Genomic DNA, 18647 nt, shown 5'->3' on the forward strand with positions numbered 1-18647 from the left:
AGGCCTTGTGTCCAAAGGGAAGGTCTGGCCTTGGTTGGTAGTGTGGGCAGGACATCCTGGCCCCGGGGGTGAGGTGGGGGCCGCACTCACTGGCACAGATGCAGGCAGCTGAGTCCAGGCGTGGGATGGATGCAGATCATTCTTAGGTTCCAAGAACCAGGCTCCTAAAACCTTCCTCTGCTCTTCCACAACATCAAATTTTACTCTCAAATAATTTCTGTTCACTTAAAAACATGATTATCGCTCCCATCTTCAATAAAGAGAACCCTTAGTAACTCAACTTTTTCAGTTGTCAACCCATGTCTCTTTTTCTTTAGCATGAACCTCCTTCAAGGAGCTATTTACATTCCCCCCACCCCAAATATTCTCTTCCTATTCTTTCCTGAACAAATATAGAAAATATAGCTTTCACTTTAGCTTTTCCTTGAAAGCTCCTCTCACCTGGCTTAGCAAACCTCTCATTGCTAAGTGCATTGATCCACTTGGAACCTTCATTTTTCTCACCTTATCAGCTACAGGATACGTAGCCCACCACCCTCACACTCCAGACACCACCCCATCAAGGCTGTCTTTTAACTACTCTCTGCTGACTCCCCAGCCCCCTGTGATTAATACTGGCATGTCCCATTGCTGACACTTGACCTCTGTTTTTAATCTTTTATTGGCAACTTCATCCCAAAGTTGATTTCTAGTCAGGTGGCTTCCAGATTCTTCTTTCCTACTCTACATCTTCACCATCAGGACATGTCAAATTTACCATGCCTGCAGTCCACATGTCTACAGGGCACCCACTACTCTTTGTACCTCTGTGCCTGGCAGCTACTTTCACCCAACTTCTTAAGTGGATAACGTGTGATGGCCAAATGGTCTGTCACCTTCGTCCTTGACTCAGTCAGTTTGCAACTTCTGTGAGCTCTACTTCCTCCTCTGTTATTCACTTGACCAAACCATTGTTATCCTTCTTGATTCTTACAATATATATCTCATTTTCCAGCTTCAACTCTCACCAATTCTCTTTCCTACTGTCCAATATCACCAGGTTCTAATAAAATACAAACCAGATTTTATTATGCCTCTTCAAAGCTGCCCAACATTTTCCAAATCACTCAACAAAAACTACAGTGACTGCGGAGGCCTAATGTCATATGGCTCCCACGAGTCTCTGGTATAATTTTCTCCCTTCATCTTACTCAGCCAACTCCTACCCTGTTACCTATAAATCCTTCCATAAGGCTCTAGCCTCTGAGCCTCTGTACTTATTCTCCCCATTTTCTGGAGAGAGGTCCACCTTTTCTATCTTTTATAAAAGCACAAATCCTCTCCTCACAGTCCCTGTTTTCCTGTCTTTTTAGCATTTCTTGATATTGTATATTATTTAATTATTTACTTTGGGCTTATGTTCCAATGGGGCAGGGGTTTTTGTCTGCTTTCTTCACTCCTGAGTTCTTAATGCTTAAACCAGTGTGATAGAGAGTGAATGCAATAAGTATATTGAAAGAATTTATGGTAAAAATAGCAAGACTTCTTTGAGGATGGTTACTTGTAGCAACAGTGGTGGCATCTGGGGTGCCCCTGCCCTCCCAACCCCCAATCCTGCATGATTCTAAAAGGGCAGAGCACACTTCCCTAATACAACCTCAACTCACACCTTCCCAGAAATTCAAAAGCCATCTGACTTGGCTACTGACATGAAGGAAATGATGAACTACTTATGGGTGATAGTACTAAAGGATCAATGAGGCACGAAATTAGAAGTAAAAACAATCTAGAAAAGGTGAGTAAATGAATGAAAGTGTACCTTTAAAAAGGAGGTTAACCCTGTTGATTAGAAGCAAAGATAACAACCTGGACTTAGAAGTAGGGTCAAAACAGCAAGATGGTTTGAGAGACTGTGCACTGGACCTGTGGAATCTGATGAAACCCCCAGTAGAAGATGTCAGTATTCAATGAAATTCTCAGTTACCCTGTTGATGTCTGTAGAATTGCTTGTTGATGTGGAAAGCTTCCAAAGACACCTATGTAGAAATAGGTCTTCAGAGTCCCTACAGTTCTTTTACTAGGAAGTTGACTTGTGGTTTATGTGGGTCTCTTTCCTGTCCTTTAACAGAAAATATGTCATTAAGCCATTATTGATGAATTACCCTTAAAAAAAAAAAAGGAGGTTATGGTTAAATGGACACTAAGAAGCAACTATTTGGATGTAAGGATACAACTGTGAGTTGCCTCCTCTGTGCTCACTTGAAGGTGAGTTACAGAGCATCAAAGCCCAAGGGGCTACTGACCTGCTGATTCATCAGGAAGGAGCAGAGGTTTTAAGCAAGAATAAGTTTGACTATGCCCTCACTTTTATCATGTGTTCAAGATTCTCCTTGCTCTTTCTTAACAATAGATGTTAAAAGAGACAAAGATTCTCTTAACTGTCAGGTTGTTCAACTAGAGTCTGTCTTTACCCATTTGGAACCTAAACCTTGGAGCCTGTGAAATCTGTGCTCCATCATTTTGGAACATCATGACATAAAGTTAAGGAAGATACTAATAATTCATAAAGTGTGCTTATGCATAAAAATGTTCATCCTTTTGAATGTACATGGATTCATTGTAAGCTCTCTGGGGTTTTCTCACAAGTTCTTCATTCTATGTCTAAAAGGTAGAAGCAACTGCTGGCAGCTAAAAGAGCAGTTTCAATGGGTGTCTCTGCTATAGTTGTTTAGAGAACACTTGACTTAAATGAAACTGCTTCAGATGGTCTCCAAGTCTAACACACAATGTCAATACAGGTTTGTTTACTGTTCTACCAAGAGAGATTTTATTTTGATTAGTAGTGGCAGAAAAAAAGATGTAATTTAACTATCCTTTCCTGCACCTTCCCACACAGGAAAGAACCTGCGAGAGCCCCTCTTTTTGCTGCGCTGGCTGAGGCCCTGGGAGACAAGACGGCTCTGAGGTTGAGCTGGAGCTAACTGTACCATCTGGGCTGAGGTGTGGGCAGCAGGGAAAGACTGGATGCAGGCATAGAAAATACCACCTAAGAAGTTTCCAGAAAGAGGTAAACTTCTGTTGTTGGTGAACAGAGGACTGTAGGACAAAAGAGGAATAGGGAAGCTGCCTCCCTGAGACACAGGGGGAAGAGATGTCTAGGTATGTTCTCAGGAAGTTTTGCACTGTGATGATATCTTATCCTTTTCCAGTTGCTATTTTTATAGTACACATTAAAATAAACACCTAGTTCTATTAATTATTTTCAGTTATTACCAAACAAAATAATCATATGTATATATATATATATATATATATATATATATATATATATATAAATTAAATTCACATAAGCTGTCCATCATCACACCGTTATCTGCTCAACCACGGACAAAAGGCAGAACAATCCCCAGGTACCTGCTCCCATTCTGGCAGCTGACATTGTTGTGTAGATGATATTTAGGGACATACTCAGGAGACTTGTCACTCTTTAGTGATGTGTATTTTTCAAAAACGTGTTAGCCTCCTTTTGTTTTAACTGTATGTTGTGAAATGACATTGAAAATCCCTGTATGGAAGCTGCAGCAGGATGAGTGGTTATGATACTTAAACTATAAATCACAGATTAATTGAACAGAGCTCATTCTGGTAGGAATTAAACTTCTGACAAGTCAAAATGGAAAAGAGGAAGGATGTTCATTACAGGATCATGTGTCCCTTCAAATATTTTATTTTTTGATATAAAAATTTGCATTTTGGAAGAATTAAAGATGGAGTTTTTTAAGGATACAAATATTCACAGGCTATTAGTCTCAAGAGAGCACACAATGATCTAAATAAGAGCCTAAATAATAAAGATTTTTCACAGATTGGTTCAACAGGTATAGGCTAAGTTTTCTGGAACCCTACTGGGGGAAAGCATGTTTAATTTAGTCTGTTGTTCCCAGGAAACCTCCAGCCGAGAGGGTTTGCACAACCTGGTTCGATTTTCCTGAGAGCGAGAACCTGTCTCCATAAGGCCACACTTATCTCTCTGTTTTCTCATTCTCACTTTGAAGACACTGCAGAAAAATGCTGCTTCTGTTTTATAAATGCTCAAGACTTGAGGTCAATCTCATTGGTCTGGAAAATTCCATTTTTTTTTGACGTACATGCAGATTAACATGATACCTACACCGCATAAATGAAACCTGACTTCTAAGATCTAACCCTCAAGACTTGAGAACTTGAACTGGAAGCAAACAGTTTTAACTGTCTATGTGATATTCTATGTAACATTCTTATTGGGATTTGGTGATATGTAAGGAATATATACCATAAATAATCATTTAACATCATGAGTAAATATTTGGGAACAACTTTAAGTCAGAGCATATATAGTAATATCAATTTTGTTATCAATTAATTGATATACACAAGAGTTAAGTTCCTACAGCATATTTCTGTTCACAAAAGCATCATCGAAGTTCTAAATAAACTGAATTCTCCTAATATTAAACAAATGTCTTTATTCCATGTAATCATTTTCCAAACTACCTGCTCCCATTCAAGGCCATGGATAGCCAAGCCTATTCTAACACCTGAGAGTACAAGATGGGAAACAGCCTGAACTTTGCATATTCTGTCTCTCTCTCTCTCTCTCTCATTAAGACTGGGATAATTCAGACACACCCAATGAGCAAACATGCACTTTTTGGGAAGTGGGAGGTAGGGAAACCCACACATATGGAGAAGAAGTCGAGTTCTGCCCAGTGACCCTGCTCATTCCTTAATATTAGAATGAAACATTGAATAAATCATCACTATTCAAGAATCTGATGTATTTGGTTATTCAAATGATCAAAATGTGTTTCTCATATATATTTTGTCTTTGCTACAGTTCCTGGCTCATCATTTCAGAAACCCTTGGAATGTCTTAAAGTTTGTCTTTGCCACAGTTCCTGGCTCATCATTCCAGAAACACTTGGAATGTCTTAAGCACACAAGAATGTGTTTATGTTAGTGAGGTGGCTTTTGGATTCCACTTATGGATGGGAGTTGGTTATGGGTAAGAAAAAACAAACCATGAACAGTGAGATGGAGCTTTCAGGGCCATCCCCATACCTCTGAAGAGAGAGAGCCTGGAGGTTGAATCCAGCTATGCTACTTCTGGGGAAAGACTAATTCAAAAAGATATCTGCACTCCTATTTCACTGCAGCATTATTTACAATTACCATGGTATGGAAATAAGTGTCCAGTGGTGGATGAACTGATAATTAAAAGGTGGCATATAGATATGATGGAATACTACTCGGCTGTTAAAAATGAAATGTTGCCATTTACAATAACATGAATAGACCTTGAGTTGATTATGCAGAAGGAGAAAGATAAACACCATTTGATTTCAGTTATATAGAAAAAGTAAAGAAACAAAGCCAAATAACAAACAGAACAAACCCAAAACAAGTTCAGGTAGAGAAGACAAATTGGAGCTTACCAGAAGGGAAAGGAGTGAAATACATAAAGGGAGTCAACCATACAGTGAGGGTCAGAAACCAGACTTTTGATCATGATGCAGAGTAAACACATCTTGAATTTTAATTCTGTTCACTTGAAACTTAAATAATACTATAGTCAGTAATATCTCATTCACCATTATAAAAACTAACATTTCGAAACAATCCATTCACCTGGAATAGAGTGTTTTGACTTTCACTCTCATTTGGCATTAAAATGCTCTCAAAGGCAAACTGTACTGTGAGAGTCCAAACACTGCAGATTGGCAAACCCTGACCAAATGAAACATTCAGTTAACATAATGACTGACTGCCTATTTTAAAAAACTGCCTTGATATAAGTATATGTATGATTCTTTCTCATCCAAGCAAAGTATTTACCTCTTTCTCCATTTGTAATCCTTCTGCTCTTATATTTCTTTCAAACACTTCTCTCTTTTCAGTCTGTGGGTTGGATTTTCTGTATACAAGAATGTAGTCAATCCGACACTTTCCATCTCTAAAGTAAAGTCCATTTGATTTGTGTTTCTCTGGCACTGTCTGCAAACAAGGAGAAAGAGACTGATTGTAAGACTCATAAAACTAAAGCACAGGTGGATAATGTTAAAGAAACTAATAGTTGTTTTGTCAAAATTACATTTTATTAAAAATGTTAAAAAGGGGACAGAATAATAATTTGAAAAAGCATTGAGTCAAAGGGCAAAGATTAGGACAACTAACAATCTAAGTGTTAGCAAAATGTGGACCAACTAAGAATTGTCATGTTCTGCAGGTGAGAATGAAAATTGATTTATTTTCTCTGGAAAACACACAGGCATTATCTCATACAATTGAACATGTAACACCAGAGAAATTGTGGACAAGATTAAGTAGGAGACATACACGACTATTCACAGCAACAATGTTCATAAGAGTAAAAACTTTTTCAAATAAATCGAAATCATGTCAAATGACCCTACATAGGGAAATAGACAAGTACATTGCACAATAGTAATGAAGTGGACTATTGAGCAGCAGTAAAAATTAGTGAACTATAGTTGCATCTAATAAGCATAAATCAGGAGAATACCATTTAAAAAAAAGACACAGAAGGCTTCGTATTACATGACACCATTTTCTGTAAAGCACAAAACTAAAACAAGCTTTAAAGGTGTGCTATGGTAAAGCTATTTTTAAAGCAAGATATTAGAAAACACAAAGATTCAGGAGGATGGCATAACTGGGAGGGTAAAGGGATGGGGCTGAAAGTATTTTGATAATACCATTCTATTTCAAAATTTCTCAAGCATCTTGCCCAACAAGAGGAAAGTACTTTATTTTGTGCTCTTTTTGTTCATATGTAAACACAAATATATGAGACAAAAGTTTCATAAAATAACACTAACTCTTGCTATTTGCAGACCTGCAAATATTTAATGGAATGTTCCATTCCATTAAAAAGCAACTGGGCTTAGTAGCCAACAATTAAGTTGTCACGATTCATTTGAAAGACTATTCTAGTTCATTAATTGATTGATGGTTCAAGGTGATCGTTTTATTACTATGCTTTATGAATTATACATTTCAAGTATTATTTTGCAGTGAGCTTGGATATATAAATTAAAAATCAAAAATATTAGGTATAGGTATATATTTCTTATAATCATACACAAGACTGAAAGAGACCAAACATTGGCTACCCAGGCTGGAGCCAACTTTGCAAACTGACAGGCTTCAAAGAGATGTTCATAAACCTAAAAAGCAGGAATGAGGAGCTCCCATTTATCCAAGCCAGCACATAGGAAAGTTTCCAACTAGCACATAAAAATGGCGAACACACAGGGCAGGAAGCGTGGCAACTCATCAGGCAGCCACATCATCACAAGGACCAACATCCATGCACACAACCTTATCCACGGGGAAAATCTTAGGGAAAATCCTAGGCTTGCCTACAGGCATTCTTCATGATAGCTACTCACTGTTTTCTGGCTTTTGCCTTAAGGGCTCAACAAATCTCCCCATTCGGAAATTGCCCCAAACTAATGATTTGCAAGCAAGGAGGTTACCCTGTAGATTTAGACTATCTGCACTTGGCTATAAAAACAAAACAAACAGGGCTTCAGCCAAGGTATCAGGAGAGATGTTAGCAAAGTTCTAACCATCCTGAGACTGTTTCCTCATCTGTAAGTTAAAGGGAAAGTCTACCGAGGTCCCTTTCAAGGTTTCTCCATTATGTCATGTTGTGCTATTTGAAGTAACTGAGTGAACAGATAATGATGGAATGAGGTTTTTTGTTTTTTTATTTTTTCTTAAAAATATAATACAGTGCTTGCTAAGGCAGCATGTATATTAAAATTGGAAGGATACAGAGAAGTTTTGCATGGCAACTGAGCAAGGATGCTATGCAAATTTATGAACTGTTTCATATTTAATATATTTTTTTAAAATACAGCACATAATGGCTAAGAGGAGAGGTCTGGCAAGCCTGGTAGAAGTAAATAATTTCCTCTGTTCAAAGGTTTTATCCTTTTAATGGTTGACTGGCTTTGAAATAATACAAGGATTAGGAATATGCAAGAAGGAAAAGATGGATTCTGTGTTATTATCTACACCCCATGCATGTACAAAGGAGACAAATAGATAAATGTACAAATAGACAAACTGACACTGAACACAATCTGAGCAACACTGAAAGCCTAATCAAAATACTTCTTTTCCCAAAATGACATAAGAAAGGATGTCTATTTACAGTTGTAATAAGTTTCAAGGTCACAAGGCAAAGTTGGAGACTTCAGACTAGGGCTGGTTTGTGTAATTTACACAAGGAAGCCCATCCTTGTAAAGCTTACTTTCAGCTCATTTGTAAAACCTGGAATGTGAATGATCTTAAAATGATGGAATCTGAATGGTATTCCCTTGTATAAGAAGGGAAGTACATGACCTAGTGAAATGTAGTTTTAAGCCTCTCTAGATTTAGCATCCTTGAAATGTGCTAAACCCACTGAGTATATCAAAGGAATCTTGTCCCTTATTTTTCAGAAACCTACAAGTCAATGAGTTATGACTTTAAAATAGCCTATGCTTCACAGGTTCCCACCTGGAGCAAGAATTATGTTTTTAAAAAATCACACACACTTACCTCTCCCCCTGCTTCCAATCTGCTAGCATCATCAGAAGTGCTGGTCAGATTTCCAGGGTGAAGAAGAGAATCATCGTCTTTGCAAGGACTGTTGACAGCTTCTAATTCATCAAATAGAATATTGACATCCTTGGCCACTAAAGTCAAAGTAAACACATTATAAGTGAGGTTAAGAATCTGGGCTCTTAAAAGAAAAACTCAAGGAGAAGGCCTCTCCCTTTGGCTTCATATTATTCCATCTCAATAAACTTTAAGTGACAAGTACATTATTTCCTAAGAGAAAAAGATGTCAGATGCAAAACATGTTTGGACAAAAAGTGCCTTCATTAAGCAAGATTAAGGAAAATGTGGAGGAAAGTACCTCCATAATAAAAATATAATATGCTTTCTATAACAGAAGTGTTGTGTTTACCTTTCTGTCTTTTATATTTTTAATATAAGGTCCTTTCACTTAAGACTTCTAAGAACTTAATGTCTGTGCTGGAGATGACCTATACTTTATTTAAATGCCATACAACTTCTCAAGTAAATGTGAACGTGCCTTTTTCAGTAAGAACTATGATTTTATACTCCACTACCTTTTTAGTGCCTAGTGGAGAAAAGCTAAATGCACTTGTAAAGCATGCTGTTAGGTTTTCTGTCTTCTTTAATCATAAACGAATCAAAAAGTGAACATTTAGAGGCTCTCCCTAAAGACTGCTAATGCTAACATCACTTCCACATACAAAGCACTGCTTATCAAAGTTCCAGTAGAGAATACCCCAAGCAAATGCACTCCTAGAAAGGAAAGTTCAGCATGAAAGATGAGAATATATAATGCAGCCAGATATGGGGCCTCTCTTTACCAAATCCCTGGTGATTTAAAAATAACAGAGTCTTTTCACTTCTCCAAAGAGGAAATGCAGATGGCCAACAAGCATATGAAAAAATGTTCAACATCACTTGTAATAAGAGAGATTCAAATTAAAACCACAATGAGATACCACCTCACACCAGTGAGAATAGCACATCTTAAAACAATTACCAACAACAAGTGTTGGCCAGGATGTGGAGAAAAAGGAACTCTCCTGCACTGGTGGTGGGAATGCAAACTAGTACAACCACTATGGAAAACTGTTTGGAGGCTCCTCAAACTGCTAAAAATGGAGCTTCCATATAACCCAGCAATCCCATTCCTAGGTGTCTGTCCAAAAGACACAAAAACACTCATTCTAAAAGATACCTGTACCCCCATGTTTATTGCTGCTTTATTCAGAATTGGAAAGACATGGAAACAACCCAAATGCCCAAAAGTGGATGACTGGATTAAAAAGATGTGGTACATATACACAATGGAAAATTTCTCATCAAATAAAAAAAAATAAACACATGCCTTTTGCAGCAACATGGATGAGCTGGAAAAGATCATGCTTAGTGAAATAAGCCAGGAAGAAAAGGAAAAATACCAGATTGTTTCATTCATAGTAGGAGTATAACGGACCAGGCAAGAAAATAACAATAATGAACAGCTATATACCAGAGACATTTTATGGGGTGGAGTGGGGAATGGGATCAAACAACAGTGGGGGGAGAGAAATGCACTGTACTATGGTGATGGCACATGGGTGATTTGGTGATGGAAAGCCCAAGGGAATTACAACTGAGATGGAAAAAGGCACAAAATGATGTAAAAATGAACTGATAAGAAAAAAAAAAATAGCAGTCTTTAACCTGTCAGAAACCAGTCCACAGAGAAATATGTAGGAGACTGAGTTCTGTTTACACAGGCATATAAAAGAGTCCTCAATTTCATTCAAAACATTTTTGGGGACATACCTGTTATGTGTCAGGCATAGAGCTGTGTGATGACTATACTTTGGTAACTACAAGTCGCACATCATTCTGTTCTTGTCATAAGTAAATAAAAATAATAATCAGAAGTAAATGGCATTGAGTGCTATGAAAGAAAAGAGCAGACTTTGGCTATAGAAAGGATAGAAATAGGTGAACTAATTAGAAGGGGTGATCAGGTGTTTTTTTTTTTTTAAATATATATGTTTATTTTTTACATATTTTTGTGCATTTTTCCATCTCAGTTGCAATCCCCTTGGGTTTCCCATCACCAAATCACCCATGTGCCAGGTTTTAAAGCTATATCCAAGTGTTACAGGTATTTCATTTAAGTTTGAGATTTTTTTCCCCTGTAAAATAAACATTAGAATAAAATCAACATTTATCTCATACTGTGATAGACTGACTCATGGGCACCTTAGGTGACCTGGAGTGCAGCTATTATCACCTTCCATGGCAAATGGGGCTCTGTAGATGGGAATAAGACAAGGTGTTAAAGTGGAGAACTCATCCTGGGTTACCTGGGTGGGCCCAAAGAAATGTCAAGGTAAGAAGGAGGCACAGAATCAAAGAGAGATTAGAAGGTGTTAAGGTGCTGACATTGAAGAGGGAGGATGGAGCCAGGAGTCAAGGAATGCAGGTGGCCTTTAGAAGACCGACAAGGGAAGATAGTAGAGCCTCCTCAAGAAAGAATGTGGTCTTGCTGAAACCTGCCAATACCTGGCTTACGATAAATTCATGTTATTTTATGTAACAATGTTTGTGGGTATTTTTTATAACAGCAAATGGAAACTTACATACTTTTTAGATTCTAAGACTACAAAGCAAAAGAAGCACCATAATAATTTAATTCAAGCTGGGTTAGAACCCAGGCACTGGGTCAGGTACTCAAGAAGAGAAACTGATACTTTTGAGGAAGCACAATATGTCCATGGAGGTGCAGGATCTAAAACAATTTCCTGACCAATCTATATAAAGAAGCCTCTTTAGCCAATTACTGCCTTCTCTCACTGCTTGTTCCTGGCACAGTACTTATCATAATCTTTAATTATATTTTTATTATGTTTATAATAATAATACAGTAATTATATTATTATGATGCTTACTGGACATTTGACACATTAGCATATAAGCACCACAAGGGCTGGGACCTCATCTGTCTGACTGATATGCAGAGGTTTTGACACAGGACACCTTCTATGTATTGTTGTTGAATGAACAATGATGAACTCAAGAGATTCACAGCTTAACAGTGGTGGCCTACAGTCCCTTTCTCTTCCAACAGTCTATCGCTCTAGGATCTTGCACAGATATTTCTACCAACATGATTTTTACTCACAAACCATAAACTACAGTTTTAAGTAGACATATCCTGATTAAATTTTCAAATAGAGACTGAAAGTCAAGTAGACATTGATTATATTTGAAAAATAGGATAAAAACATAATTTTAAAGTCAGAAGACCAGCTTATTATTCCAAACCACTTATACCAACTTACTGTTCTGTCACTTAGCTGGCTGAATTTGTGACCCTATTTCCTCACTGATGAGAGAAGTAGAGAAAACTTCTCATAGTGTGGCTGAGAAGATTAGATGGATGGTGTGCATGTTAGCAGGCTGGCTGACACAGAGTACACCCTCAGGAAATGCTGGTCTGTTGATTTTATACTCTGGGATCATAAGTTAGCATCTGAGTATCAATATAATAAGGCAGAAATGGCATTTATAAGTTGGAATGATGGTCATGAGGAATGGACTGGGATGAGATGTGAGAAAAAGAGGACAGTGAAGTTCACGTCTGGGTGTCTGGCTCACACAGGCGAAAAACTTTTGATTATCCATTCACCCACCCATGAGAATTACCTCTATGCTTTTGCCAACGACATACACTACCAAGTCATCTCCTGCCAGTATCACTGTATGGTGTTGGCATCATCTGTTGAAGAAAGGTCGATACATCTGTGCTTCACAGCGCAACAAAGAACTACATACTTTGATGCAAGCGTGTCATTTCTTTAGGACAAAAAGACCCCAACTTCCAGTTAACAATTTTTAACCTTTTATATAGTAAGCATGTACTGACTGTCTACCTGTGCCAGACAGTATACTGAGTGAGGAAGTGAGGCTGAAGGTCTGGACATAGCAGACATAGCAGGTGCTACCCTGCTGAGCTCACTGGCCAAAGAACATGGCAACAGGATCTCCCTATCAGGAAATGGATGTCACCAACATAACCCATCATCCAAACAAGGTCACTTGTTAAAGGATTTCAGCTCCTCCCTTATACTTTTTCCTCAAAAAATGTTTGATAATTATCTGCCTGTAGAATTCTGCTATTAGGCTCATTAAATAAGAGCAAAATGTTCTGGAAGTCAATTAAGAATAGGCGAGAGGCTGCAAAAATCCCACACAAGCTAAGTCATGGACCTGCATTGCATTCATATTTAGAAGTGTTTTGTTAACAGAAGTGGGCAGCTAAAAAAGAGCAGGATAGGTGGATGGCATGCATTCAGGTCTGCAAGGGAGACACCCAAGTAACCCTCTTCTGCAACAAGCAAGCATCCAACCTGGAAAGAAAGACATGAGAACCAAAGGGCCAAGGCTCCAAAATTATAATGGAACAAGAACCTTCGTGACCTGGAGACTCACAATTAGCTCTGAGTCTGAGTAAACCAACAAGCTCAGCTTAGAAAAGGTTTCTGAGGACTGGCTCTTGTCACAATGACCCAGAATAGAAGCAGAACAGAGAAGGCAGGAAGAAGGCAGAAATTCTTTTATTTTTAAGATTTATTTTTACTTATTTATGCATATAAGGATGGGGGTGTAGGCCAGAGTGGGGGTGGTGAGAGGATTCACCAGAGACAGGAAGGGTCGTCAGAGAGCTCTAACCAGTGGGGGGGTCAGCTCTCTGGCTGGGTTCTGGAACACAAGCCTCAGTGGCTGGTGAGCCTTGATAGTGCTGAGACTTTAACCCCTGCACTACCAGGGAGGTCCAGATCTTGAAATTCTTTTATGGGTCAGGAAGGAAATCTGCTACAATCATACTGACTCTACTCACCAAATACTTGCAAGTGTTTCAGTTACTTAGTTTTGTTTGTTTGTTTCAGTTATTTCTACAGCAAAAATCATTTGGGATTTTTTTATTTCAAATACAGCAAAACCATTTGGGATGTTGCAAGGATTCATAAAACAAAAGTTAATTGCTTTCTGCCCTTTGTTAGGTGGTGCAAACACCGCTAAGACATGAGTGGGAGCCTCTGATATCCAGGCAAGATGATGAAGTAGAGGAGTCAATGTAATAAAAGCAATAAAATAAACAAACCGTACATGTATTTTAGAAATAGTCTGAGAGAGAACGACATGACTACCAAAATGTCAGAGTTTAACTGATCAATTCTTTAATTCTCTCTTATTTTCCAGATGCATCCTAAAGCCCCTACTTTGGGATGGACTTTAATCTCAGCATTTTTCGATGCAGAGAAAATAAGTAAAATTATAGGTCACTGAAGACTGGGTTGTGCAGTGTAATCTAGGTATCTATATTTGTTCGCCAGAGTGCCATTTCATTCTACTATTTTTGTCCTGAGTTCCAAATGATTGCATCTGATACTCAGAATTCTGAGGGCAATTCATAATGACCTCAAAGCCTCAAAAAAAAAAAAAAAGTACAAAACAGAACACCTTTAGGAATAATTTAGGATAAAAAAAATCTCAATTGAATGCTCACCTGGCTGTTCATAACAAGAACATTTTTAAAAATATTTTTATAAAAATATATTTTGAACATTGTAAGTTCTGATGGTATAAAGTATGACAACTTCAAAATACTGAAAAATAATTCTGGCCATCTAATGTGACAAAAGTCATATCTTTAATTATGAATTAATTTAAATGCTTTTTAAATAAGCAAATGAATTAAGAAATGAGTAACTGGTCAACTAAAGATCATGATCCAGGTCTTTGTATAAATCCATGTTTGTTTGTTTTAACTGTTTCTAGGAGACCTTTCTAGCTTTAATGGGAAAAGACATTCTTCATGCAATCCATTTGAAGACTGCAACTCAAGAAAGCAAAACATCTTCAGCACTTACTGACCTATAAATGATCTGTCCATTCTGGCTCTAGTCAAAGTGGCCCAAATGCTGACAAGGTTCCCAGGACTTGGCTCCAAGGGTTGGTGTAGCATATTCTGCTACAAAGCAGGTCACACACAAGATCTTTGGAGTCAGATGTGGGCTTTGAGTACTGTCTCCCGCCCCTTACCAGATGAATGACCTTGGAGAAGTTGTCCAGGCTCCATTTCATCAACTGCAAAATGAGCCTAGAATAATTATAGCTGTGGCGAGAAAAATGATAGAATGGGCTAAAGCTGTTGGTGTTGTCCCTGGTATATGGTGGGACTCAATGTCTTCTTTTGTCTCCTTGTAGCAAGGTAACCCCCAGGGAAGGGCGGCTTTCAGGTTCCCTGTCCTCCCCTATGGAAGGGGGAGCTGGGCAGGTAGGAAAAGCTAGAGAAGACAGGGAGAAGGAAGGAAAGAGCGCAAGAAGATGACCTGGAAGAGGCACATGGAATAGACTTGTGAAGGAGCTGTGTTTGCTTCTCGGCCTTGGACTTGTGCCAGGGACTTGGGGATATAGCCACATACACTTGAAAGAGACAGGGAGTAGGTGAGAGGCCCATGGGGAGGCTGACCATGGCAGCAGCCTTTCTCTTGATTTGGGGTTTGATTTTGCTCCCTTCCTTTCAGATTGGCCTGGCACCTTCTGGGTCCCCACCAGAAGGTGCTGTAGACTTGTGGCAAGCTTTTGGGTTTTAGCAGTCTTGCTCTGGGCCAATCATGTTGGGTAACTTTGGGTGCTTCTTTTGGAAACTAATTATATTCTCTCTCTTCTCTCTTGCACACTAACAGTATTGAAGTTCTTTTCCATTGATGTCTCATGCACTAGACAATGGTTTATGTGGCAGAAGACAGGACCTATTGAGAACAGGCAGGTCTGGGGGACCCAGGGTACCCCTCACCCTGCCCTTAACATTGTGATTCCATTTCCCCATCTTTTCTCTATATCTAGACCAAGTCATTTTCAAACATAACTATGGAATGTCAAAGTGTGCTTATTCTTTTTTTTAAAACAAGTGCATCTTTGCATTTCTCCAGGGGGTCCTTTTCAAGAAAACCCTTGGTTGCTCCCAAATTAACACAAGAACTGGCATATTGGAGACACTCAATGTTTATCTTTCAATAAATGGCAGCTAGTTGTGAAAGCATTACAAATGTTTTTTTCTTATTTTAATTAGCTTAGAATGCTTGCAAAGGTCTATTTCTCTGTTAGCACTTAAGATTAAACAGGGGGGAAGTGGGAAGTGAGACATCAGATGCAAAGGAAAACTGGACTACCACTTTGCCCCAGCGGCAATGTTTTAAGGGTTTCCAGCTCTCTTCATGCCTCTCATCCTCGGAGCAGCCTAGGAGACAGGTGTTATGAGAAAGGGTAATTCAGAGATGCCAAGAGTGGGCAAGGAGCTTTTAAGTGCCGCAGATGAATTCCAACCCAGTTCTGACTCCCAGATCCCAGCTATTTCTAGCTAGCTTGTTTTTATGGAACACATCCTATTGTTCTGGTGTTTGCCTTTCAAGAACAGGATGTCATTTACCCACCAAACAATATCTTGTCGCAGTTTTAACATTTATCTGAATCTAGCTAGACTTTACATCTGGAGCCTGACGGGCCTGACACTTTTTAAGATTTAACAAACAGATCAAATTAAATGTTTTTAAAATTTTAAGGAAACAAACAGACACAGTGCAGCTTTGAACACCTCAGGCTAGCATTTTAAAAGCTAAACACTATTTAGCATCTACATGACACTACCAGCCTACAGATGTTTAGAAGTTCAGTTTTCTTCAGATGCATCTGATAATGTCTCTAAAGCAGAGACTGCCTGGCTTACCAAGAAGAAAGGGCACCCTCATTTAGAGAATTCAAACTAAATAAAATCACTGGAAAGAACATAAATCTTTCATTAGCTGATTACATGCTGCCAGTGGTTTTCAGAGTCTGTTCTCTGGACCCCTAAGAGGGGCAGGCGCCATCCATGTGGAAACAGCGATATGATTATGTAGTCACAAGTGCAAACGCCGATCAGACCACAGTCACAGCAATCCATAACATCATCTAACCCTGTTCTTGTTTCAAACACGTCGGTCCTGCTGTCTTCCCTATATTAGGACCCACTGGACTATAAAGGAATAATGTCTGCTGGGTGTGAATGATATACGTACTCGGGTTCCAGAAAAGGAAAAACAAGGAGAAAGCAGGAGAGTGGGGGACAGTGGAGAGGGGAATGATCCCTAGAAAGGGCTGGATATTGGTAATAATTCAAAGCAAGAATTTAAAGTTTCAGTATAAGCTCTGAATAGGTCTTTCTCAATGGCTTGCTAATAGAATATCTGTGTGTGCACACTCAAATTCATGCATTTTCTCTCTGTCTCTCTCTCTCACACACACACACACACACACACACACACATACACACTGTTTCTCTCTCAGCCCCTTACATTAGTTTGACAAATATAAATGCTTTTCTCCTAGAAAGGATTAAAGTTTTTTCCTTTTGGACAACAAAACAAAATGTAACCTGCGAATGTTTACATTTGAACAGTACACTAAAGCATTTACCACTTTAGAACAATACACTTTAAAATAGCAAGTGAGACATATAGATGAAGACATGGATAAAATACCACTTTCCTTCTTCAGAAGCTGTACATTGGATATGGGGAGCACAGGAGTTGAGAAAGTACTGGGGATGGCCAGTTACTCTGAGACATATTCTTTTTAATAAATGAAGCTACTCTTAGGGAAAAAGCTATTAGAGGAAAAATTTTAGGATGTAGAAAAAAATTCTTGCATCACGATAAAACAAGAGAATAAAAATGTATAACACAAAGTAGGCAATTTTCCCTATTTGCACCTTTAAGGTGAATAAAACAGTATCTTCTATTATAAGGACTGTTTTAAGAAAGCACAGAGCACTTATCAAAATGACTAGTCAAACTCAGATCTTCAAGAAATATTTTACACACACACTTATTTCCAATTTGATCTTAAGATCATACATATATGTCCACAAAATTTTGATTAACAGTGAAATCTTCCAATCATTCCACTAGCCTCAATAAAATCTCAAATATATCAAGTCAATTCTCAATAAATCTAAAAATAAAAAGCTCAATAAAAATGTTTGTAGTAGAGGAGTTTTACTAATGTTGAGACCTTATATTTTTTACACTTTTGTTTTTTTCTCAAAGCTTTCTATAAACAAAAATTTGGGATATGGTCCCTTGAAGAATCAAACTATGTATTTTTAAACTTAGAAATTTCAAGCAATTGGTTAAGTATTTGAGTCACATTTGGAATCTTAGGAAGACTGAAGGTAGAAAAAGGCCCAGATCTTTCCTATTAGAAATAAGGAGACTGTGTGAGCAGCTTCCCAAATCTACCATTAAATTTATTTTTTTTTTGACAAGAAAACAGATTAGTTCCAAAGTATCATGAAATTCTTAAACCTAATACTAATTTGAAAGGAATATTGTACTAATTTGTTTATTGCAGCACTTTTTACAATAGCCAAGATATGGGAACAATCTGAGTGCCCCCAAGCAGATGACTGAATTAAGAAAGTGTGGTATATATAAATAAAATATTACTCAGGCATGAAAAAGATAAACTCGTGCCATTTTCGGCAACATGAATGGATCAGAAAGAGATTATGCTAAGCAAAATTTCAGAATGAAAAAGATAAATATGAGATGGTCTCAGTTATATGTGGAATACAGAGATATGGAACAGAGGGTTGGGAAAAGGTCTTGCAAGTGGACCAAGATTTGAGGCATCCAGGAGAAACAGAGAGAGAGAATGGTTATTACAGGGGAGAGAGGAGAATAAGGAATGTAAGAAATGGGCCATTAGCAGTAATAGGAGAACTACAGTGTCAACACCAGAGGGGAAAAGTTAAATAGTATTCAAAATTTAGTAATAATGTAAGAATATTAAAAATAAATAAAATTCTTAAACCTATAATGAACAGGGGTTGTGTTTTTAAATGAAGTATTGTTTCCTTTTCCTTACTCTTAAATTTAAATATTAAGTAATCAGACTTATACGCCTCTTGTTCAGATCAGGGTCACTTTTCTAAACTAAAAAACTATCAACATCCTATGTAAAT

At 38.0% G+C, this 18647-nt stretch overlaps 1 protein-coding gene across 4 annotated transcripts in view; it reads right to left on the reverse strand.

Moving 5' to 3' along the window:
- ANO4 (anoctamin 4) overlaps positions 1-18647 on the reverse strand; it is a 264528-nt gene that overhangs the window by 113906 nt on the left and 131975 nt on the right. For all 4 annotated transcript variants that reach the window (XM_012720423.1, XM_012720422.1, XM_012720425.1 and 1 more), the window contains 2 exons: positions 8591-8727; positions 5854-6012 (listed from right to left, as the gene is read on the reverse strand). In XM_012720423.1, coding sequence (XP_012575877.1) covers positions 5854-6012; positions 8591-8727 — 296 coding nt within the window. The remainder of the gene's footprint in view (positions 1-5853; positions 6013-8590; positions 8728-18647) is intronic.

The sequence above is a fragment of the Condylura cristata genome, unplaced genomic scaffold (genome assembly GCF_000260355.1).
Source record: "Condylura cristata isolate star-nosed mole 26May11 unplaced genomic scaffold, ConCri1.0 scaffold00004, whole genome shotgun sequence".
NCBI lineage: Eukaryota > Metazoa > Chordata > Mammalia > Eulipotyphla > Talpidae > Condylura > Condylura cristata.